The 24,978-nt window shown below is 34.3% G+C and overlaps 2 protein-coding genes across 2 annotated transcripts in view; one reads left to right on the forward strand and one right to left on the reverse strand.

Moving 5' to 3' along the window:
- The window catches only part of LOC111509333 (cilia- and flagella-associated protein 44), a 253,118-nt gene that overhangs the window by 33,332 nt on the left and 194,808 nt on the right, over nucleotides 1-24,978 (reverse strand). Inside the window, 2 exon segments of the mRNA XM_074181923.1 lie at nucleotides 1,152-1,415; nucleotides 11,846-12,034. Of these exon segments, the coding sequence (XP_074038024.1) occupies nucleotides 1,152-1,415; nucleotides 11,846-12,034 (453 nt within the window).
- LOC111511991 (Proteasome inhibitor 31 kDa) lies at nucleotides 19,692-20,767 on the forward strand. Its single transcript, XM_023168074.2, has one exon. The coding sequence runs from the start codon at nucleotides 19,812-19,814 to the stop codon at nucleotides 20,670-20,672; it is 861 nt and encodes a 286-aa protein (XP_023023842.2). The 5' UTR covers nucleotides 19,692-19,811; the 3' UTR covers nucleotides 20,673-20,767.

Genomic DNA, 24,978 nt, shown 5'->3' on the forward strand with positions numbered 1-24,978 from the left:
GCAAAGACGATTTAGTATTAATGTTTGAAGTGGTCTATTTAGACGCAGAATTATCGGTCCATTTTTCTCCCATGGTTCTTTGAACGGACCCCGTTACATTAATTTATTAACAAGAGTGTTGGGAGAGTTTTTCGATGAACTTGATCTGGAGGCTCGTCATATGATCTATTTTCAGCAAGATGGAGCACTAGCACATAATTTCAGTGGCGTAAAAAGAATGTTGTGAAACTGTTTTATAAATAGATGGATTACTACAAATGGTCCTGTTAAGTGGCCTTCTCGTTCTCCAGACATGACACCTTTAGATTTTTATTTTTGGGGATTTCTGAAAAAATGAGATGTACAGAATCAAACATAATAATGTAGATGAACTAAAAAATTATGTTGAAACTATAATTAATAGAATTGATGGCCGAATTGTGTTGAAAGCAACACGTAGTGTCAAGAGAAGGGCTCAAATATGTGTTCAACAAGAAGGCAGTATTTTTGAATATTTACTCGATATTTTATAGCTCTTCATTCGCCAAAACAAAGAAATGCTTTGTATTAGTGCAAGAAATAAATATTTTCACAAAAGTCACTCATTTTTAACTTCAGGAAGAATGGTGTTATGAGCCTTGTGGTTGAGAATATTTTTACGAATCGAAATGCGTTATAAAATATAGGGTGTTCTATTTTAGAAAATATCATTTTATGATATATTTTGAAGACGTGACTGTCAATTTTTTTGTTTTCGGCATCGAGAAAGCTATTAAAAATGATATCAGTTGGCCCATTCAACGTAGCATCAATAATAACGGAGTTGGCAATGGTGCCGACTCAATTTAGAATACCCGGTATGATCCGAACAAAAAATCCGGGTTCGGAATATCAATACACAGTTTCAGTCATCTCCTGATTCTAACTTGGTTAGCAAAACGCGCGTAGAGGTACAACATTTTCATTCTGGGGAGGAAAAAGTGTTTCCAATACATTCATTTTACGCTAGAGGTTTCAAGTTCTACTCATCAAGTATGTAATAATTACTTTATCACATCGATATTTTGTTATGGATTTTTCTTCGATTACGAAAAACTTTTTATAATTATGTGCTACAGTCAAGAAAAAGTTTTTAGGGACAAATAAATGAAAGGGAAGACTCATGTGCTTACCTCAACAAATTCTTGAGTGTGATGATCAACTAGTTCAGTGTCTTCATCAACGGGTAGAATAATCACTTCCTTTAATTTTTCTTCAGGGAATTCCTCCTTTCTTATTTCAGGTATGTTCGGTCCGAACTTATGCATACTTTCTGGGAGGTCTTCGTTCAACGTTAAAAGTTTATTTCGCAAGTTAATCAATCTATCTCTCACCACATACTTCAAATCTCGTATGTCCCACACTTTTTGTATGAAATTGTGTCTCAAATCATATTGCTGAAAATATCAAGGATATTAGAACCTCTAGTGAACGCTTGTGGAAATTGGAATAAAATAAAATTATTACAAGCGTTAAAGAAATGATCCCATCTAGGATCAACATTCATAAAAATCAAATACGAGTCAAAATTGAACAGAGCCACCCCTTAATTTCAAACACTGAAAAAGTAAAATCCATAAAACTGTCTTTTGAAATGAAATGAAATTATCATTTTGAATATTTGAAGAGCTTTAAATTTTACATTGCAATTTTCTATAAAATTATTAGGCGCAATTTCAGAATTTGTTTCTATTATGAAGATAATTTCAAAGGTTTCAATTCGACATTTTTACTTTAATGGGTCGATTTTTCTATCTTGGATGCGAAATAGAGTAGTCACGAATACACGAAAAGAATGTCTATCTTTTATTGAATTCGATGGGTCCGTCTGTTTTTTCTCAAACGGGAACATTGAAACAGAGTCTTGTCAGCTTGTCAAATCGTTGGGATTTCTTGTTCTTTCAGTTACCGAAAGTAATTTATTTTACCTATTTTTCACTTTCTCATAATCGCTTCCGATCAGCTGTTTATTGTTTGAGTAGCTGAGTAGCGTCATCATTGGTAGTCATTAGTGGTCTTTTAATGACTTCATTTCGTTTCCGTTTGTTACCCTGTATATTTTTCCCATAAACTCAATAATTCAATTATTTTTTTTCACCATAAGAAATATAGAAATAAATAGCCTTAATGAAAATAGAAATACCTATTGGTAAGTAAATACAGAATACCCAAAAAAAGTTACCCTTGAGCATGGGTGTGGCGTATAATATTAGTATATAAGTATAATGTTATAATATATATAGCATCCCATTGGAAGCTTTCGCTTTTAAAGGCAAGCTTCTTCCCAGGGCCTATAATTGATCAAGTTGTGAATTTTTTGCCATTGAATAACATTACAAATTATACTTACAGTAAAAATGAGTGAAAATCAATGAATTGAGTATATACTGCTGAGATTATCAATGACAGTTTTCTTATTCATACAATCAGAAGACTTATTAATCTCAACTATTAAAAAAACGGCGTTTGGACTTTTTTTCAGTATGTAAAACATTAGAGTAATTTTGTTTATGTCCTGTTTCTATAGAGTGTTGTGCTAATGCACATGATTTCTCATTGACTTTTATACCGCTTTTATGTGACGTTTATTCTATATTCAATCATTAAGAATTCTAGATGTTGTTCCAATATAATCCAAGTTACAATTGTTACAAGGAATGTTATAATTCATATTCAACTTTTTTGTAATATCCGTTTTATCTTTTGATTTAATATTCATATTATTCATAGTTTTGATATTTTTGGGCATATTTTGATATTTTGTTCATTATGAAAAAGTTTTATGATATTTGAAGATGAATTTCCAAGATTAGCTATAGATTTATAAGAAAAATTGATAGGTGAATTATTATTATTACATGAATTTATGTTGAATATATGAAAATTTGAATTTCTACTTGTATTGAAAATCATTATATTGAGAAGTTTTCTGGGATAAGTATTTTCGATCAATATGCCTCTAAGAAGTCTGAGATTTTTTTGCATTTGTCAAACCAAAAAAGTTCAATACATGTTTAACTTTTTTACTTTTTTCATCAATTCATATGTTTAATTTATCGTTTTTCACTCATTTTTACTGTAAGTATAATTTGTAATGTTATTCAATGGTAAAAAATCCACAACTCAATAAATTATAGGCCCCGAAGAAGCTTCCCATTAGAAGCGAAAGCTCAACTCGTTAATGTTTTTGTAACGCTTCGAATATTCGTGTGGACTATTCTAAAAGTATGTTTCAATTCACCTTTTACCAATGTATTATAATGATTAATATTTTGAGTAATGTTGGTTTCAATATGTTTTAACTCAATTACACGATAACTATCGATCTGTTTTTGATATTTAGTTTCATCAGATTACATTATACAAGTATGTATTGAATGAAATTCAATGTGAAAAAATACAGCTAGAAAGGAAAATGATTTTCTGAACATGGCTGACGAATGGCGAGGGATGTGAATGGAGCTCTAACCTCCTTATCAATTTATTGAATAGGGGAACATTTATTTTAGATTTCAGTACTGAATAGGTTAAGTTGTAGTAGTTATATTCCCTGGGAACGGACATTGATATCCAACTAAGGCTGGCACGAGCTTGCGAAATGTATTCAAATTTACTAATTCACAAAATGAAGCGGACACAAAAATTTTGCACTTGTATTTTATATTGATTAGCCAAATCCAAGAAGGGGTCATAGACAGGTCTCCATAATTGATGAACGAAAGGATATGCGATTGGCAAAGTAACTTTTTCGTACTAGGGGGCAAGATTCGTCTATGTAGATAAAAAACTTTTTTTCTTTAACTCTGCACACCCCGTATACCATTTGATTGATTACATTGATTACCGATATTAATGCCAATATCCTGGGGTTGGAATTGTTGCGCAACAATAAATCCATCAACGACTGCTACTCTAATGATGTGCAACTATCGATAGACAAAACTCCAAATTAGTAAATTGGAGCAGGCGCTCTAGCAATTCTTTCATGGGTATTGTGTCTTCACAACACCGTTTGCCAATAATTGCAGACCATACAGGATGACGTATAAAGCCATAATCCGAGAAATGAAAAAATAACTTTTATAACATTATGAAAACAATAGATTGTGAGAAAGTTAGTGGATGAGAAATATGGATGTGGTTATATAGATGATTCAATTGATATATAGGGGGTGATACAGGAGAGAATAATGGTAGTCAAATGTATTACAGAATATGTACGAAAAAACATGTCGCAAGATTTATTGAAGAATAACGCTTTGTGGAATTTTAATAAAACAAATAATATATATTGAAATGATAATTAATCGACAAAAAACAAGAGTTTGTTGCTTGAACTGAAGCGCATTCAGTCAAAGATATGAGGTTCCACCCCATTTTCATTTCGATTTCCCACATTGATAATATATAGTCCAACAAGTTTGTTAACGCATACTTGACATTTGTTTCATGTCTGGCGTATCCAATGAACCAAAGAACACTTGATATATGAGCACATGTGCCCAGTCTTCTGGCACCAATAATATAAGGTTATAGGGTTATCAGTTTCAGATGTGTACTGTATTAACATTATATATTTTTCATTTTATTATATTTCATGTTTGTATTCATATTTTCATTCCATTATATTCAAATGTATGTGCGTATGTGTTTAATTTTTGGGTGGTCTTAATTTTTTTTATAAAAAACAAACATTTATTCAACAAATTATACAATATTTAATCATTATAATAAAATACATATTCCCGAAAAGTATTTGCATACCTACCTACTGTCTACGGGTTTGGAGAATTACATTGACATGTTACTAATACAGCTCCATGACGATGTCACTTCCAATGAAATGAGTGACTTTCACTATATCACCGCAACTTGCAGTGACAGGGAACTCGTCTGGATATTCATGGATATCACTTATGAAGAAATCAATCATCAAGTAATTGTGGAGATTGATGTAGGTGGCCCATTCGTAGGTGGTGAATGAAATGTGTCGAGGCGAATATTTCTGTTTCAGGATCACACAGGCCCTAAAATCTCTCGTCGGAGTTGGACCACATCGAAATTCGTAGGCGTCCATTTGGAACGTCATCAATAGCAGCAGACTTTACTTTAGGCATTGACTTCGTACCTGGTCAATGCCGTATCCACACCATCATCATATTGAAGTTGAGTTACATTTTCATACATATTCAAAGCTTGATTGATATTACCGCTGTCGGACAATGCCACTTCTGCGGTGTTGGCTGGACTACTATCGTAGTTGAATACTTGCTGAGTTGAAGGAGATTCCCAACTCCTCAATACTCGATTTGACTCTAATGCTCGATCAATACCTTGAAAGTTGACTTGTAAATCACTACCACTAGCACAAATAGTCACTTTATCATAACCACTGACATAACTACTATCGAACGTCATTTGGCTCTTGCTGATGATCAAACTAGACTGAAAATCATCTGTTGGGATCGTTTTACAGCTGGGATCACGAGGTCAGCTCACATTGCATATGCAGAATGAGGTAGATATGAAAATGCTACCTCTGGAACGAGTTGATTGGCACTTGTTCTTCATAAGATACTGTAAGAAATTTTCAGTACACGAGTTGTTATCAACTCAAGCCATTTCACGAACGTTTTCTTTTCCCTTCGTCTGAGTACGTTTCGACGAGTTCATAGTTTTTTGTGATTCTTCTACATATGTAGCACCTTTAATATGTGTACCGTGCAATATCTACACAGAGAAAAACGGTTCAGGTAAACGCGTACACTTGAGAATAATTTAATAACTATAGATGTATTCTTACATTTCAATATAATAACATCAAGTAAAAAAAAGTTTCTGTCATTGGGTTTCTACAGTAGGTGAATTGAGTCCCTATTGAAAATGAAGTGTTTACCCATGTATTACTTGCTACTCAACAGTTTGTTCCCCAGTATTCAACAGTTTTGCCTAAACTAGCTTATTTACCATTAAACATCTGCATTCAGTGAAAAGAACAATAGTATGCTACCCTCAGTACCAATTTAATACATGTAAGTAAAAAAGTATTCATTTGACTTTTCCGGTGTCTACGGAATGGTTCGGAAAGGTACGTACGCGCGTGATGCGCGAACACCTTCAAATTTCGGTGTGGTTCAGGGTCAGTTGTGTTTGTGCCCTTTAGTGGAGTGTTGTATGTTGCATGAGGTTGCAGTTCCAAATTATTGTTTGTGGGTTCAAAGGTGAATATTATGGAATTCCTCGAAACATTAGAGCAATGGGGCCTCTCAAGTTTCTCCCAGAAATTCATTGGTAAGTAATATATGTTAGGTAATACATCTTGTTTGTCATTTTATCCAATAAAATTAAGGACAAATGAATCTCATTTTGTTGTGACGATCATAGTTTATAGGTTGATATTTCGTTAAATATATCAAATACCATCGTAAAATGCGTATGTTGGTATAAATATTTTTTAGTTTCGTGTGGAATTATATACGTAGTGTCCTATTTTCATAAACTGAATTCAATCTGCTGCCGATACTTGATGAAATTTCATATTCTACAAAAATATCAGTTTTCTGTACGATTCTCACTAAAAATCGGTTTACAAATCCGCTGCACGTGTTTCACTTTGTGATATCTTCCTCAAACAGGATAAAGATAAATGGATCTATTCGGCTTGAGGAAGGTAGTTAGGTATTACAGGCCTGGAAAAAGCGCGTCCGCTCTCGGGTGAAAATTTTACCGGGAATATCATGAACATATTCAATATCATGTTAGCAGCACAAAGCACTTTGTGATTAGCGGGAAGCTGCTGTCTGCAGTATAACATAAACACATGCATGAATCGCCATCGCTTCTGTTTATAATTTTAATCGTAGAATATCACTGCTGGCATTAGCCAACATAAAGCGAATATAGGTACATTCGTCTGTCGGCGTACATCCTGGCTTCGATGCTTTTCACGCCGTGTATAAAATAATTCAGCTTTTGGCTCCTTCGAAATTATCAGAATCATTAAAGACTTTTTGAATATCAATAATAGCGGTTTTAATCGGTAAAATATTTTAAGACAACTTCACAAAATCCGAAAATAAGTTTGATCCTTGCACTGAGTAGCTGAATATAAAACTCAAAACTTTGTGCTTCTTTTTTTTTGAAAGTTGCATTGAGTAAAGGAAAGGGACGAAGATCAGAACACATATATTTCAATACTAGGGCTGACTTCCTTCTCTGTCCGTTTTTTTTTCATGTTTTCGCCAAAAAAACTTGTTTTTTGTTTTTGCAAAAATTCGAAATTTTCAACGTTTTGAACTTATTACAATTAGTAAGCCTGGAAGCTGGTCAGCTCAACCTGATGATTTTTTTTGTTAAAGCCGGGTTTTTACGGAAAAAATTATTGTCATAGGTGGGATCAGCTTTAAGGTGAACTTTATCTATGTTCAATACCTATCAAAGTTCCTATTTTTCAGATGAAGGCATAACAGATGCCAGTTTTGGGTTGTTGGATGAAAACACAATAAATCAGCTCGTGGATAAGGCTGGCCCTCGCTTGATTTTCAAAAAAAATATGCTGAATTTTCCAAAAAAACTGAAGAAGAACGTATTTTTGGAAACACTTTTGATGCTGCCTCGAATTTATCAGCTTATGAACAGGTGAAATAATTTTGCTGTTGTGCATATCTTGTCAGTATTACGATAAATTTGAAATGTTTACGTTTAAATGTTTTTATTTGTGTGACAAACTTCGTTATTTTTTTGAGAATGTTTATATTCGTTTCGCAGTTTGAGAATAAATGAGTTGTGAGAAAACTTAGTATTTTTTTTGGTGAACTTAGCACAGCACTGATTTGGTAGATTTTTGTAGGCGATTCTTCTGTAATTATGAAAAAACCAATATTTCGGTTGAAAAATAAATTGGGGATCTCTTATATTAATGGAAATGATTTGTATTAAAGTTTTATAACGAAGTTCAGTTACTACGGTATCAAACTGAAAGGCCCTTGTCAAGATGTGCGTTTTGGCATCTTGGAAACGCGTGTCGAGTGCAGTTATATTCAGTTTGATTTTTCTTCAACTGAGCTATGTTATGAAAAAAACATTCAACATAGTCGGGGGGCATACTTGAAGACTGGCGGTAAATCAAATCATCTTTGGAACATTTTATTCAGGTCTGTCTCAACTACCCAGCAGTTTTCTGGCCACAACTACTCCTCTGGTTAGCATTATAACCGACCGGTGCCAGTGCAAGAAAATCTTGAATTTGTTTTTGGCGATACAAATGCCGAAATTGATTTTCAGTTATTGGGACGGGTACACTTGCAGACTTGCCATCAATGAAAATCAAATACTTTTCATAGTATCAAACCTCGAAAAAAGGTGAAGTGATCAACAAGAAGTCATTGCGCCATCTGCCAATGGACGAGGTATCCCAAAAGCAAACCGAATTCGCCCATTCCTCGTAGACCGAAAATTTTCAGCTCTGTTCGAGGTTTGATACTATATGAAAGTTATTTCATTTTTAATTATGGGAAGTCATTGATGATGGCAATATTTTGTACTGACGAGAGGCCAAATAGCTTGAATCCGGTCTGCAAGTGTGGCCGTTCCAATTATTGAAAATCAATTCAGGCATTTGTATCGCCAAAAGCGAATTCAGGATTTTCTTCTGAAGAAACCTACATTGGCATGCACCGGTCGGATATAATGCAACGCCCTTCTTGGTATTAGCCAAGGGAGTAGTTGTTTTTATTATAAGTCGATATATAGAGACTAGCGAATTATCCACCGATAGTAATTAAAATGACATCCTCTGACAGGTGGAACACATTTTTGGTACAATCTCAAATTATTCTGTAGCAGTCAGAATTTATGCTATGACAATAAACCTGTTCAATCAAGGTAGTGAAAATGTGTACAGAAGCAGTATGAAATGTCTAATGAATGTGAGATTTAATTTTGCTGTGAGTGCTGTATGCTGTACAACGTCGATCAAACTGTTTGATAGGGGTAAGTGAAATATTGATTACATATTCTGGAAAAGTCTTAGGGATAATAGAACAGTTCTTTTCACGGAGATGAATGTAGCACAGTCGTTATTAAACTGTTTATTAGAAGTTCTGTGTTGATGTATTACTACGGAGAAAATAGTTTTTCTCGTTATTAAATGATTTAATAATAGTTGCTAGACTCGGCTTGTCAATATTTTAATAGCCGTTAGTAAACTAATGAACTGGGTGTCTGCTATACGTAGACAGGTTCAGAAAAAATATTTCATTCACGGTTATTCAACTGTTTATTTGTCCCATATAGTATACAAGTTTTCACTTGAAGCTATTCAAATCTTAATAATCATTATCGATTTCTTTTCTCGGTGTACTAGCGTAATTCAATAATTCCGTAGTCCAATTTGGGGTGGAACCCTTCTCGAATATATGTTTTGATTTCGAAATTCGTACAATATCACCAACTTATAAATTTTCTCGACCCAGCAATATATACGAGGCATTGGGAATTTTTTATTCGTTAGACTCGTTGATTTGGGAGGGTTTGTAGCCCAACTTGCTGTGACGTGTATCATTGTAGGTTTCCGTTATTAGAGGTAGTACGTCTATCCATTTGTATGTACCTTTCAAACTGAAATATTCAGAAAGCTCCTCTTGCAATATTCTGATTACACGTTTGGCTCAACGTAGCTTAACGTAGGAATTTGTTATTGTGAAATTACATACCATGATAAGTTTGCAGATTTTTCGGACGGCGTTTTATGTGTATCAAAATATCTGAAAACATTTTGACAATATCTCTCACTTCGAGAAAAGATTTCGGTAATTTTTTTTATGGCGAGCTCCAAATTTTCAACTAGGTCTGAATGTTAGATATTTGCGGTAGATCAGAATTGTTTCAACTTCCCTTTTTTCCGGTCGAAATATCAGTTTCTTGCATATATTACGAAATCTTGGTATTATTTTCGTGAACTAAATCGGTGAATCGTTCAATATCGATTCCATATTGTCGGTTGAATTTTTCATGTAACTTTTTCAACTGTTCCGTAGCATGTTGAGCCGTCTGAAACAGATTGGTGTCAACTGTTTGAACTTTTTCATCAAATTCGGTGCTGAACTTCCTAACCTCATTGTTTATATGAGTTCTGACATCATTTTCAGATTGTACATTTCATCGCACGCTTTTTTCGTGATTTCGTATTTTTTTTCTTATGGAAGCAATGAGATTTTTCTCAACTTCATCTAGGTAATCTTCGTTGGCTGCATCTGATGCGTTCGTAGACCGTTTCACATTACATAATTTCAAGATATCAAAATCAATGTCGCCATCGGATGTATATAGCAAACCAACACCACTGCCTGCCGATACGCTGCGGGATGCTTTCGGTTCCTATTGGACCTATGCCCAAACTTGTAGATAGTCACGAGGAAAATGCGACACATACAAATAAGATCATACTAATAATACGCGTTTTTGATGTGATTTTCGCGACTGAAATGACCGCGTTATTTTTTGCAAAATTTTTGATGTGATTTTTGGCGACAGGTAGGTATAAATGCCTCATCGCGCTTTATTTCGGACGTATTCTTTGTAGCAATTTTTGTGATGCCCAATTTTTTCATGACATATTTTATGATATGGGCGGATATTACTCCAGGTACTTCATCATACTCTCCTCTGACGGTGGGGGTGACTCATGGAATACCTCATCACCATCATTTTTACCGTCTTTTCCTGTTTCAACATCTCCGAGTGGTAGAAATTGTGTGTCTTCAAATGCTCGCGTTCAATCGAATGCCCGAAATTGATCTCATGATTCTTTTTCATTTGCTTCTTCACCTCCTTCTCCTTCTTGAAACCACGCCTCAGATGGCCTTTCATTTTTTTAGAGGATTATCTTTCAGCGGTCTCGATATAGGACTTTTCCAATTTCAGAGCTAGATACCTTTCTTTCATACGTATTCAAGAAACATTTCGAAGTAAGATTTTCACTATGAAGTGTTTCTTGAATACTGTATGGATTTTCATCAAGTATCGACCGATTCCAACACAAATTTTCCTTATACCTTTCGGAATTTCAGTGAGTTTGTCTTTGCGCGCAACGTAGAGTTCTTTACTAAACGGTTTTATATCGACAAATAACATTTCTACCTTTATTCACACACATGTATGTGTTTTTTGAAGGCTTTTTGATATCATTTCGCATTCAAATGATATTCCTTGACTATTATGAAAGTTCCATACGTGTTGCGCCAATATATTGCATTTGCTTCAAATTCATTTCGTCTTGATTAAACAATACAAGCATGTTGCAATTATCGCGTATCAGTTGTTTGGATATCTTAGAATCCGTCTGACACAGATAGATGATACCGATGTCCTTGTGTCAGCATGTGGAATAATATCTGCGCGAATTTTCTGCTGACCATCGCAGGCTGCAACCTCAAAAATAGAATCGATTTATAATTAATCCAGTCAATAAGGGCATGGTGGTTGGTAGATGTGATGTTTTGTATAAAGTTCATCAATGCCATTATATTTTTTCTCAAACTTCTTATGCACAGACCCACCTACTTCAATCTTCTAACTTGATTAAGTTCGCTCATTTCTTCAGGACGTTAATAATGATATTGTAATCAAATTTCAAAAAGTCATGTCGCGTTTTTTGGCGGAAGAAAGCTAATAGTGATTTGTCTAGAGAGCCAAATAATTGCTCGCACATGACATTAAGAGAGTTTTCATACTACTATGTGAAGGAGTGCGATTTGAAATGAAATGAAACCAGTATAAATGATATTTTGTCAGAAGTGAAATTGTCATCTTAAGTATATTTTCAAACCTTCAATCTGGCATCCAGTACTTGTTTATATTTCTTGACTGTTGTTTCTCTGAGGTGTGGAGGTGGTTTGTAACTCAAGTCTTCTTTCAGTTTGTAGTCTCCTATACACTCCCGGGCTTCAGCAAGGAGTTTTTCATCATCAGGATGATTTTTTCCAGGAATAGGTTTCTTCGACAAAAAAGTATCCCACTGAAAATGAGGGAATATATTTGTAGGAAATTATAAGATCATGGGTATCTGATCAAAAATTATATATGTATATATATATATATATATATATATATATATATATATATATATATATATATATATATATATATATATATATATATATACACACATATATATATATATATATATATATATATATATATATATATATATATATATATATATATATATACACACACACATATATATATATATATATATATATATATATATATATATATATATATATATATATATATATATATATATATATATGTATATATACAGGGTGTTTCAGAATTCGACGGACAAACTTATACCACGTCATTCCTCTTGCAAAATGATGAAAAATGAGGTAGGACATGTGTGTCCGGAAATGAGCCGTTTCAGAAATACAGGGCGTTGAAGTTGCAAAATAAAAAGACCCTTTTCGTCGTAGCTCCCGGACTAAAAGGAATAAATTAATGAAACTCAGCAAATCGATTACGAGCTAGAATGTGCTCCCTCCAGTGGTATGTTTGCTTCAGTATCAGTAGCCAGTGGCGTTCCAGCGGGGTAATAGCTTATATTTCCCCCCTTATTTTTTACGCCACTGACTTTATATCCACAACCGTCTTTTTTTTGAATTCCTTGATCAATTTTACGTAAAAACCAAATAAACATTCACTATGAAAAAACCAGTAGTTTTCGAGAAAAATTGAGTTGAACTGATAGGTGCATTCTCATATGGGAATATTAATAATCGAGTAAAATAATCGGAATTCCAAAACCGAAATTATTTGAACTCTTTTATCATTCTACCATTCATTGTGTGCTTGAAAAATTATTCACTTCGGCAACATATTGCGGATTTTCTACCATTTTACCAACTTTTTTTGCAGATATGTTGTGAGCCCGCAGACCTACTGAATGGCTTTACCTCGAGATTTATTTTTTAATAAAATGTTCCATCCAAACGATTTTCAAAGACAATTACGAATAGTTGGCAAAACTGAACTCAGAATGTTTTATCGAATTATCTTCTCTCACTGGGTAAAAATCCAAGTTTTATCGATTAACCAAAATACCATTACTTGTTTCAACCTTAGCCATCTACAATGTTTCCTGGGCATATCTATTATAGTTTTGTTAGATACCGATATTCTCGAGTTCTTCAGCCACTGGTTGAATAGTTTCAGAATACATTCACGTGACTTATAACAATCTTTGATCCACCTAAGCAATGAGGATTACTTTATTCATTGACAACAATAAATTTGTTAGGGGGCTGTGGAAATGAAATGAGATTCGTATGACACTTCCAAGTTAACGTAGCTGTCAGAAAGTGTTTGATTGTGTATTTCGTATAATAAAAATGAATTTTACATTCGAAGAGTTAGCAGACATGCACCTTATTTATGGAAAATCGGGAAGAAATGGAAGGTTGGCACAAAGAATGTATCGTGAAAATTTTCCTGGAAGAAATAGAATTCCTAATTGGAAAACGTTCGAAAACGTGGACAGAAGACTCAGGGAAACAGAAAGTTTTTTAATTACCAGAAGGAATGCAGGTATACAGAGAACTGTAAGAAATTATATCACAGAAGAGGAGATATTGAACTATGCTGCTGAACATCCGTCTGAAAGTAGTAGATCTATAGCTAGAGTGCTGCATGTGTCTTCATCATCTGTTTGGAGGACTTTGCATGAACAGCAGTTATACCCATATCGACTGAGAAAAGTTCAGGCACTGAAACCAGAGGACTATCCAGATCGAATTGAATTTTCTCGATGGTTTTTAAGTATGTGGAGAAATAATCCGGAATTTATCAAGCAAGTGTTATACACTGATGAGGCAAAATTCACAAGGGAAGGTATTTTCAATTCTCGCAATAGCCATATTTGGGCCGAGGAAAATCCTTTTGCTATTCATCCTCATGACCATCAAACAAAATTTTCATTGAATGTTTGGGCAGGAATAGTAGAAAACCGTTTAGTTGGTCCTTATCTTTTACCAGATAATTTGAATGGGGACAATTATAGCACTTTCTTGGGAGAAGTATTGCCTGAATTGTTAGAAGATGTTCCTCTGAATATCCGGAATGGAATGTGGTTTCAGCACGACGGTGCTTCTGTTCATTTTTCGTTAGCTGCTAGAGAGTACCTAAATCGGAAATTCGGTGACAATTGGATTGGTCGAGGTGGACCCCACAAATGGTCTGCCAGATCACCAGATTTGAATCCTGTTGACTATTTTCTTTGGGGTCATATGAAGTCACTGGTTTATGAAACAGAACCAAAAAGCCAAGAAGAATTAGTCGCCCGCATTCAATAAGCTGCATCGATAACGATTGCCGAAAATTTAGAATCATTTGAAAAAGTGCGATTTTCTATGTTGCGCCGTTGCAGATCGTGTATAAGTGTTGACGGAAAAAATTTCGAACAATTACCCTATTGATTATTCATCAGATGTTCTCATTATTATTCAAAAGCACATTTGAATTTTCAATGTAAATTTTAAAAAGAAATTCGTGTTTATGACTCACTGTTCTAGAATTTCAACAGTATTGTTTCTTATCACATTATCTAAAATATGTGTAGAGAAGGTATATTTTGAACATGATATTTCTACTCAAAGATGAATTATGAGTACCGACATCCAACTAAGAGTTATGTAATTAGCTGTAAATAGACAACTTCCATTTCTACATTTATTTAAAAAACTTCATTTACTGACTAGAGTTAGCGAAGATCTTATCAGATGGTTATTCAAATAAATTGACTTCTTCCAAATACATTTCTTTTTTTCAGGCGTATAATTAGAGTCTACTGGTAAAATTTTGTTTTTCGGCTTCATCTGTGAAAATTTGAAAACACTGTATACTTTGAGAATGTTTTTCATTTTCTTATTAATGAATATTCTTCAAGATATTTACGATTCTACAAAGAGAAGTGTGATTTCACGAATGGGAAAGACAGGATAATTGTGAACAAAAAATAATTTTCCCAAAATCCAGAATAATGGTGTTATTTTAGGATTATTGGAGCCTAACTCAGTCGAGATTCCGAATGATCGCAAATTTTATTTGGGGTCACTTTTTTTCAGATCACAAAGTCACTCGAAGATCTGAGAACAATGAAAACATTTCAACAATGAAATCTATTGACAAGCACGAAAATAAGCCTCAAGAGTTATGATTTGTCATTACAATATGCTAAACATAACAAAAATTGGTACGATGATAGAAAACCCACAATAATTACCATCACTTGCAAGCGCTAAATTAATGGTAAAATCATAAAAGAGTTCAAATAATTTTGGTTTTGGAATTTCGATTATTTTAATCGATTATTCCCATATAAGAATGCACGTATCAGTTCAACTCAATTTTTCTCGAAAACTACTGGTTTTTTCATAGTGAATGTTTTTTTGGTTTTTACGTAAAATTGATCAAGGAATTCAAAAAAAAGACGGTTGTGGATATAAAGTCAGTGGCGTAAAAAATAAGGGGGGAAATATAAGCTATTACCCCGCTGGAACGCCACTGGCTACTGATACTGAAGCAAACATACCACTGGAGGAAGCACATTCTAGTTCGTAATCGATTTGCTGAGTTTAATTAATTTATTCCTTTTAGTCCGGGAGCTACGACGAAAAGGGTCTTTTTATTTTGCAACTTCAACGCCCTGTATTTCTGAAACGGCTCATTTCCGGACACACATGTCCTACCTCATTTTCCATCATTTTGCAAGAGGAATGACGTGGTATAAGTTTGTCCGTCGAATTCTGAAACACCCTGTATATAAAGTTAATACCCTGTATATAAAGTTAATAAACGGACATAGCTCTCAAGAAAGTGGCAAATCATAGACACGTGTTTCGGGCTTTTGGCCCATCATCAGTATGGTGCAGCCAAGTGTAAGGATGGGCAACACTTGGTTACCAAAAGATAGAAATACAAATGCACAGAACATATATATATATATATATATATATATATATATATATATATATATATATATATATATATATATATATATATGGTTCTATTTTATATTATCAATTCAGTCAGCATTTGAATATCTTTAGTTAATTAATGTCTATGTATAATGTGTAATATTTTAATATTTGTTATCCTTACAAACAAGTATGAACTTCTGTGAGTTGTCTGTATGTGCTTGTTTGTTAACTATTTCATAACCTTTGACTTTGTCTATTAGTACGGGAATGTGTGATATTGATACTTTGTTACTATTATAAATTGTTTTTATGCGGTAATTGTGATTGAAGGGTTGAACCCTCAGTGAATTTGCAATTTATTCATCATTACCTTTCAGATGTTAATTCTATTTTGAATGCAACATAGATGAATAAATATTATAATAAGGTTCGCGACATATGGAAGTTTTTTATTAATAGATATAATGATAATTTGACTTCGTAGTTAGTTTGTGCTTGAAAAATGAATGAAAAGCAGTCTCAATCCTTTTGTCATGTGCTGCTCTAAACCTGTTAAATTTGACATTTTTTTCGAAATTCTTCCAAAAAATCATTTTCTTTATAAACTTCGAAGAAATGCCAAAGAAAAAAGTTACTCAGTTTCCAATTTCATACTCTTTCTCAAAATTTGGGCTCTCTACTATCACTTTGACTATTTTCCAACTTTTTTGTTGTTGTAAAGTTCATCTTGTTTTTTCATTTCATTGTTAATTCGGATTCTCAATATATGGACGTCAATATGTCAGTAATCGAATAAACATATTTCTCTTCATTTTTTTTTATACTCGTACTCTTTTTTAAAATAGATTTTTAACCAGTTTGATTATTTTTCTGACCAATAATTCAGTTACAAACTAACCCGAAATATTGTACTTTTCTATAAACTAAACATTGATCTACAGTTTCATAACTATTGAAAAGACTTTTGATCTAGCGATTTGTACTAAACATGATATAAAATTGCGTGATTTTAAACATTACAAGACTAATACAACATGTTGGGAAGAAAATAGTAGGTGAAGAAAAAAAAATGAAACTTTCTATGTTTTTTACCACTTTTATTAATAAAAAAACTTTTTATGTTTTTTACCGCTTTTATTAATGAAAGTGGTAAAAAACAGAAAGTTTCATTTTTCTTTTCTTCATTATGATTTCCTACCACGTAGTAAGTAACGGCTACATCCATCAATTTATTGAAAGAAGCAAGTACAGGCAGACAAGCCACATACTATTTTAAACTAAAAACGAAGTACCATCAAGCATCGCAGAATTTATAGTTGTACAAAGAGTGCCTGAGAAGAAAAATTACCCCGAAATACATTAACATCAGGACCAGGACAAAAACACCAGCAAAAAAAATAAAAGTGGTAAAAAACATAGATAGTTTCATTGTTAGGTATGTTGTGGTAGGTAACGGCTACATTCATCAATTTATTAAAATAGTAGGTAGGTGAATCGAAATAAAATTTTCCCTCAGTAGGCTTTCGAAACAAATGTTTAGTTTTAGTTAATGCCAAATTATTGCGTTTAATGAATCGAGTTGTTTTGTGTACAGATTTTCCTACATTTATAATTCACCAAATAAGTTTCATCTACAATGTTATCCACGCAAGACAAAGTGGAAACCGTTCTATTATGTGTTGAGAATGTGCCATATCGAGATGTTGCTTGTATTTTCAATTACCGGCATCCAGGAAGAAATATTCACTTCAGTGCCGTGGGAAGGATATTGAAAACATTCAAAGTAACTGGCTCTGTGGACAATCGTTTCAAGAAACCACATAATCCAATAAAGTATAATGAAGAGGAACAACAGAACAACTTAATGTTTGTTTGAGCGTTGTTGAAAACGGAAAAACTAATATTAGGAGTATTAGTAAAGATACAAGGGTTGGCAGAGAACGTGTAAAAGAATTTTTCACAAAAATAAATTCCATCTCTACAAGCCAAAGTTCATAATTCTTAAAGAAAGAGATTTCGATATTCGAGTAGGATTTTCATTTTGGTTTCAAGGTGAGAGAGAAAATGATATCGCATTTCCCAACTGGATTTTATGGACAGACGAGGCACCATTGACGACGAATACAACAGTTACTTCCCAAAATTGTCGCTAGTGGTCCAACAATAATCCAAAGTTTGTAACAGAATGCCGTAACCAATATTCATTCAAAACAAATATGTGGTGTGGGTTATTACATAACAAAATAATTTTAGAGAAAATTTGAATGCAAACATGTACAAAAATTTCATTATGAATCAGTTGTCTGAAGTTTTGGATATTCTGTCTATCGATAGAGCGAAGGATTTGAAAAATTTAAATAATTGTAAAAAGTCGAAGTGACAGTAAAGAGTTGAAATTTTGAGCAAGAGTATAAAATTGGAAACTGAGCAACTTTTCTCTTTGACATTTTTCGATATTTCCAAGAAAAAAACTGATTTTTTGAGGATTTTCGAAAAAAATGTCAAATTTGACAGGTTTAGAGTAGCACATAACAAAAGGAAAGATACTGTTTTTTACTAATATTTCAAGCACAAATTAATTTCGAAGTCAAGTTTATATTATACCCTTTTAATAAAAAAAACTTTCATATGTCGTGCATGTATATATATATATATATATATATATATATATATATATATATATATATATATATATATACATGCACAGAGCCACCAGCAGGAGTCAGTCGCATACATGTGGTTTCAGCTGGAGGCAGCTATAGCTACCTGCGTGACATTCGGGTCCAGAAAATAATACAAATACGAAGAATATATATATATATATATATATATATATATATATATATATATATATATATATATATATATATATATATATATATATCTTTCTTGAGTGCTATGTCCGATATTAACTTCTGTTTCTATATCAAGACACTCAATAACTTTCATATTCGTATAATTTCCTGGACCCGGATGTCACGCAGGTAGCTATAGCTGCCTCCGTGGTGATTTTGATAGTTTTCTTGTAAACACAAGATCTATCAACTGAAACCACAAATGTGCGGTTGGCTCCTGCTGGTGGCTCCGTGCATGGGCCAAAAGCCCGAAACACGTGTCTATGGCTTGCCACTTTCTTGAGTGCTATGTCCGATATTAACTTCTGTTTATATATATATATATATATATATATATATATATATATATATATATATATATATATATATTATATATATATATATATATATATATAATCTCATAATCTCCAAGGTACCCTTGGCGGTATCTTGGGAACAAATGGACCATTTCTTCTCTCAGTTCAAATTTTCCGCAGAGAGGGCGTTTCCGTTGTCAAACATTAAGTATCTGAAGCTTTTTTAAATTATTTCTTTCATTATTATTGTTGATCAAGAGGTAGATTTGTGAATTAATTTTTCTACCATTCTTGATACTTCATCATTTTATGAATGTTCTTGAGATACCTTCACGTGACGCTAGCGTTCGGAAGAAGTTATTGGAATTGGAGGTAATATCGAATTTAAATTCTGGAATATGTCTGAATTTGAATAATTCAACGGAAAAAAAATTCATATGTCTGTCTTACATCTTCATTCTTGAATGACTAGAAGTTGGGTACATGTCTGAGGACGAAATCTTCCATCGGACTAAAACTTCTGTATATAAAAGAAGAAGAAGAATTTGGTGTTATTGTTTATTTCAATTCTCAATTATAATTTGACAATTCATGGTTCTCCTAGTAAAAAGAAATGTATTGTTAAATTACTGTCGTGAAAGTACATTAAAAAAATAAAGGATACCATGGCCAACGCTCTGTTTGGATGGGACTTATTGTATGGTAGTGTGGAAAAGGATATTAAAAGTGATCAAGACATTTTGGTATGCTTCACTCATCTTGTTCTCGTTTCACATGGATTCAGAACTGTAGGATTAGGTGAATCTAAAACTCTTGAAGGTAATGAAATGAAATCCGAAGTACTGCCTAGGGATTGGAATCAGTTTTATGCCATAAGATATATCTACCAAGGACGTTTGTATAATTTCAAAGCAACTATTGTAGATGATGGGGTGATGATAAATTTATTGAGAGTGGATGAACGTTCTGTTTCTCTCATACTGTTGAATTCCAGTTGGGTAGTCAAAAAAAAAGGAACTTTGGATGAAATGATACCTGATAATAGAAATATCAGTGATAAAATAAAAAAGCAACTAATCGACAAAGTCATAATTTCTAAAAAAACTAAGGAAATGTCTTGCCAGACAGAATCAGAGCAAGATACTCGTAGAAATACAAGTCTCATTGAAAATCAAAGACCTGAGTTGCCGTGGGGTCCTGCACTGTCGGTGGGTCCTTTTCCAATCGTGGATCCGAGAAATTATGGTAGATCAGATTTAGATCCTTTAGGAGGGATTGACCCCTTGAGGGTTCCAAGCAATAGAGGTCCTGGTGGTGGGGGAATGCTGTTTCAACCACCAGGACCATCATTTGGAGGCCCACCTCTTCATCCAGGAAACCTTGGAGTTCCTCCAGGAGCAATACCACCAGGTGCCAGGTTTGATCCATTTCGACCTCCAGATGTAGATAGGTCCTTTAATAGAAGACCTAACAGGCCAGATAATGATGAATTTCCACCTCCGGGATATGATGATATGTTTATGTAAAATTAGTTTAATGTAAGCATCAAAATGATAGCTAACAGGAAATTATGTCAATTTGTATTCCTTCTCAAGTTGTGAATAAAATCAACAATAATGTATGAGATGAACCATTCAATATTTTCAGATATTATTCAAGTCTTTAGAAAATATATTTCAGGTTGGAATGCCACGAACATACCAAATGGTTTGAAAATATTAAGGTGAAATTTTTAGAACTCATTGAAATTTGGCCTTGTATGAAATTGAGAGTACTTTTGGCATCTACTTTTTCTCAGCACCTAAAACTAATTTCTCTTTAGTTTGTTTTCATCATGTGATAGTTTTTGAATTATTTTTCCCAATCATAAACATGTATGGGAATTGAATTCATTATTGAAAACTGTGTAAGAAACATTGGAAATTTGAAAATTTTTTGTGAATGCAATATACTCATTGATAAAATGTCTCACAAGGTGAAATTATTGATATGACATATTAAAAAAATTAAATCAGTGCTTTTGAAGTGATGTTTTTTGTCGTGCAGTTTTCGAAATAGGGTAAGAAATAATTTTGAAAAAATGGTTTATATGTTGAGATCAATTGAATGAGTTGAATATTGCTTCAAGTCTGAGTTTCTAAACCCATTGTGAGCAGGTTGAATTGAGGTGGAAATGAAAATTGTACCATGAAAAACCTACATTGCATATCTACCATACTGAGACATATTATTCATGAATGTAGACTTGACAAAGTTATAACATCTAAGGCGTAGGCAGATTGAGACCTCAGAGAGAACTAGTGACGAAACCAGGGACTAGGGAGATTGAGGCCCTGGTGTCAAGTCACATCGATTTCTTGAAAATGGCTCTAAAATCGGAGCCGAAATGTCGAACACAAAAATGGATAATGAAGTATTGGAGCGTGTAGAGGAAGTTGAATATTTAGGAGTAACTTCTAAGAATACCATGTAGAAATGATGGCGGAAGTTGAGGTTTTGAACTCATCGACGATCTAAGGAGTGCTTATGATTCATTGTTCCTAATTTTTCATAATTCTGCATTATAATATTGAGTGAAATTTTGAGACAGTCGGATTGAAGACCCATTTACACCATAAAACTAATTGCAAACGAGTTGGCCATTGCTATTAGTTGATTCAATTGGTTGTTTTCTTTAAACAACTTTTAAACTGTTTTAAGGTTATCATGAATATATTTCAGATCGATTTATTTGCCTCTATTTTGTCTCTCAAGCTTTCAAATTGTTAATATGGCTATGCAGAAATGAAACTGAGTAATGGTACTGCCAAATTATTTTGTGTAAACAAAATTAATGAAATACCAAGTTACAAAAGTATCAATATAACTTTGAATTCTCTAAAAAGTGGGACTTGATTGGTGTGAAGGTTCCAAAATCAAGAACCATGATATGAACAATTTGGTTAGAAATTAAAATGTTTTATGCATTTGATCAACATATATATTAGTATAACTTGGTGTACAATCTTCACCTCTTTCATGAAAGATTCTTATCTGTAGTAATACTTACTGAGTTTATGCTTCTGTTCCACAACATATCTATCAGAATTTTAATTCATCTGTTTAAAATACACATATATTAAATAATACCATACTCTATGTTTATTTAGGTTTCATCTATTGCTTGATGAAAATTGGAAGCATGTTTTATCAAGACGTTCAACACAGAAAAGTGAATGTCAATTATAGATAGATAGATAGTTTATTTAACCAAGTTATGTAAAAAAAATACATTTGTAGCAAATAGCAAGTGAAAACATTATTGTTTGAGCCATACAAAGGAATCGTGCCGACAGCTGAATGGCCGCAGGGTGATATGCGGTTACGAACGATCCCCTTGAGGAACCGGGCGAAACTTCATTGTAATCAGCCTGGTAATGCGGGGCTCTATCAGAGTTGACAAACTCTTCACTTGCTACTCGTGGGAACACATGAATACAATTGAAACAAATCAAACTAAAACCAATCCCGAGGCTGGACAGAAATGCTCACCTCAATCTATGGCGGTAGCTAGGGATGAACAGTAATGTCCACTCCAATCTACCGTTCAGAATGAGGCTGAATATAGCAGATCACCTCGTGATGTAACACAAAGGCCAAGGCGTAAGCGCATTTGCGGCGCCGAGGCTAAAAGTAGAAAGAGCGAAAGTGGCAGGAAAGGCAGCAATTTAAGTGCACCCTCCTTCTCTTCCACTCCACCTACAACAGCAGGGGCACATTCTGCGGCGGGCTCCAAGAGCTCCGCCTTGAATAAAGGCAAGCGGTTTCACGTGAGCACCTTCACGGAGAGAACCCCAAGAAGGTGAACAGTAATGTCGCTGCACCTTCCTAAACCTTTGTGGAGGCCGCCGTGAAACATCTCAAGGTTGCCATCATAGATGAGACTAACCCGTACGGTAAGTTTACGGCAGAACGGCAGAGTTTCATCAAAAAACAACTGCTGGAGCCCACGTTCAAGTCGTGGACGTACTCCGGTGAAATCATCAGAGTGGTGTGCGATGACGACGTGACGCTAGAGTGGCTGAAGAAAGCCACAGTGAACATTAAGCCGTGGGAGGAGGCATCACTTGCCGTTGTCAGTGTAGATAAGCTCCCAAAGCTTACCACACTGACTACCAGTTAGTAGCCTAACTGGTCAAATTTTCAGCTTACCAAGCAATCAGCAACCTAAGACTACTGTTTACATTCGTAGGAGTTACAGAGCCTTTCCGATTGCACATTTCTGCATCTCAGATCTCACTGTGGTTAAAGTGGAATGTCCAGATGGAAAAAGCAAATATACGGCGTTGACACTCGCATCGATGTATATCCCTTCAGATGCAGCCACTCTACCATCGACCAGAGAAATGGAGGCACTAGTGGATCACTGCCTCAACCAGAGAGTGGAGCTTATATTGTGCGAGTAGTATTTATACCCAAACCAGGTAGGATGGACTACACATTACCAAAAGCATTTCGATCAATCAGTCTCACAACGTTCTTTTTGAAAACTATGAAGAGGCTATGTGAGCGGTACATAAGAGATGAAGTATTAGTTCACAACCCACTTCATCCAAATCAGCATGCATATATTCCGGGAAGGTCTACTGATTCGATCCTTCATCATGTGGTTGGCAGAATCGAAATATCATTGGACAACACAGAATTCACTCTGGGTATATTCACAGATATCGAGGGAGCATGTGATAAAACAACCTTCCCAACGATTAGCCAGCAACTACACTCCAGGAATGTACCTCTAGTAGTAGGAGAATGGATACTTAAGATGCTCTCTAGTAGAGTAATAAGTATCAATGCAGAAGACATCACAGTGAGAGGCCTGGCTATGAGGGGATGTCCACAGGGAGGGGTATTATCACCCCTTATTTGGATACTCTGATTATAATCACCTCAAAATGGTGTAAGGAACACTCACTGTCGATCAATCCCGATATGTGGCTCATGAGCATTGTCGGAGGACAGTGGGACGCGCATAGGGTTTTTCACTCCGTGTGATCACCTGGATCTACACTGCAATAATAAGACCTATGTTAACGTACGGAGTCATTGCATGGGGACCGAAAGCTCTACAAGCAACGGCCATCCAAAAATTATATCAAATATAGCGATTGACTTGTTTAAACATCACATGAGCTATGAGAACAATGCAATGGAATTAATTACTAGTCTGACCCCACTGGACCTGTACGTTATGGACAGGTCCATATATATATATATATATATATATATATATATATATATATATATATATATATATATATATATATATATATATATATCAAAAACCAAAGAAGGCTCAGAATGTGTAGTGCACTCCAGGTCACTAAGACTAAGGATTAAGTGGGAATGGGAAAAAATACCAGCGTGGTTCAAAAATAACTGGCTGGCATCTCAACCGCCACAAAAGAAATAACTAGGAAAGGAATTTCTGTCAAAAACATAACAATTTGCACTGATAACAGACAAGCCCTATTAGCCTTGAACAGACAACGTGTTTCCTCAGGGCTAGTACTAGAGTGCCACCAAAATTTAGCCAAAGCCTCGGTAGATAATAACATTATCCTGAGGTGGGTTAAAGGGCACGACAGGAGTAAAGGTGATCGCATTGCCAAGGAAGCGGCTGGACTAAGAATTTTAGGACCCAGTGGCACCTACGGTCTGATGACTTCGACAATTGCAGAACTAGCGAAACGCCACACCCATGCTCAATCCCTAAAGAGATGGGATGAAATCAGTAGGATTTCTGACTGGCCACTGTCAACTAAGGAAATACCTCCACAATATGGGGTTAGT

The sequence above is a fragment of the Leptinotarsa decemlineata genome, unplaced genomic scaffold (assembly GCF_025532065.1).
Source record: "Leptinotarsa decemlineata unplaced genomic scaffold, Ldec_3_MD MMD2_tig00026328_RagTag_RagTag, whole genome shotgun sequence".
NCBI lineage: Eukaryota > Metazoa > Arthropoda > Insecta > Coleoptera > Chrysomelidae > Leptinotarsa > Leptinotarsa decemlineata.

What these genes read in the sequence shown, in the direction of transcription:
- LOC111511991 (XM_023168074.2), top strand. Translation starts at nt 19,812, where the DNA reads ATGGCCAACGCTCTGTTTGGATGGGACTTATTGTATGGTAGTGTGGAA.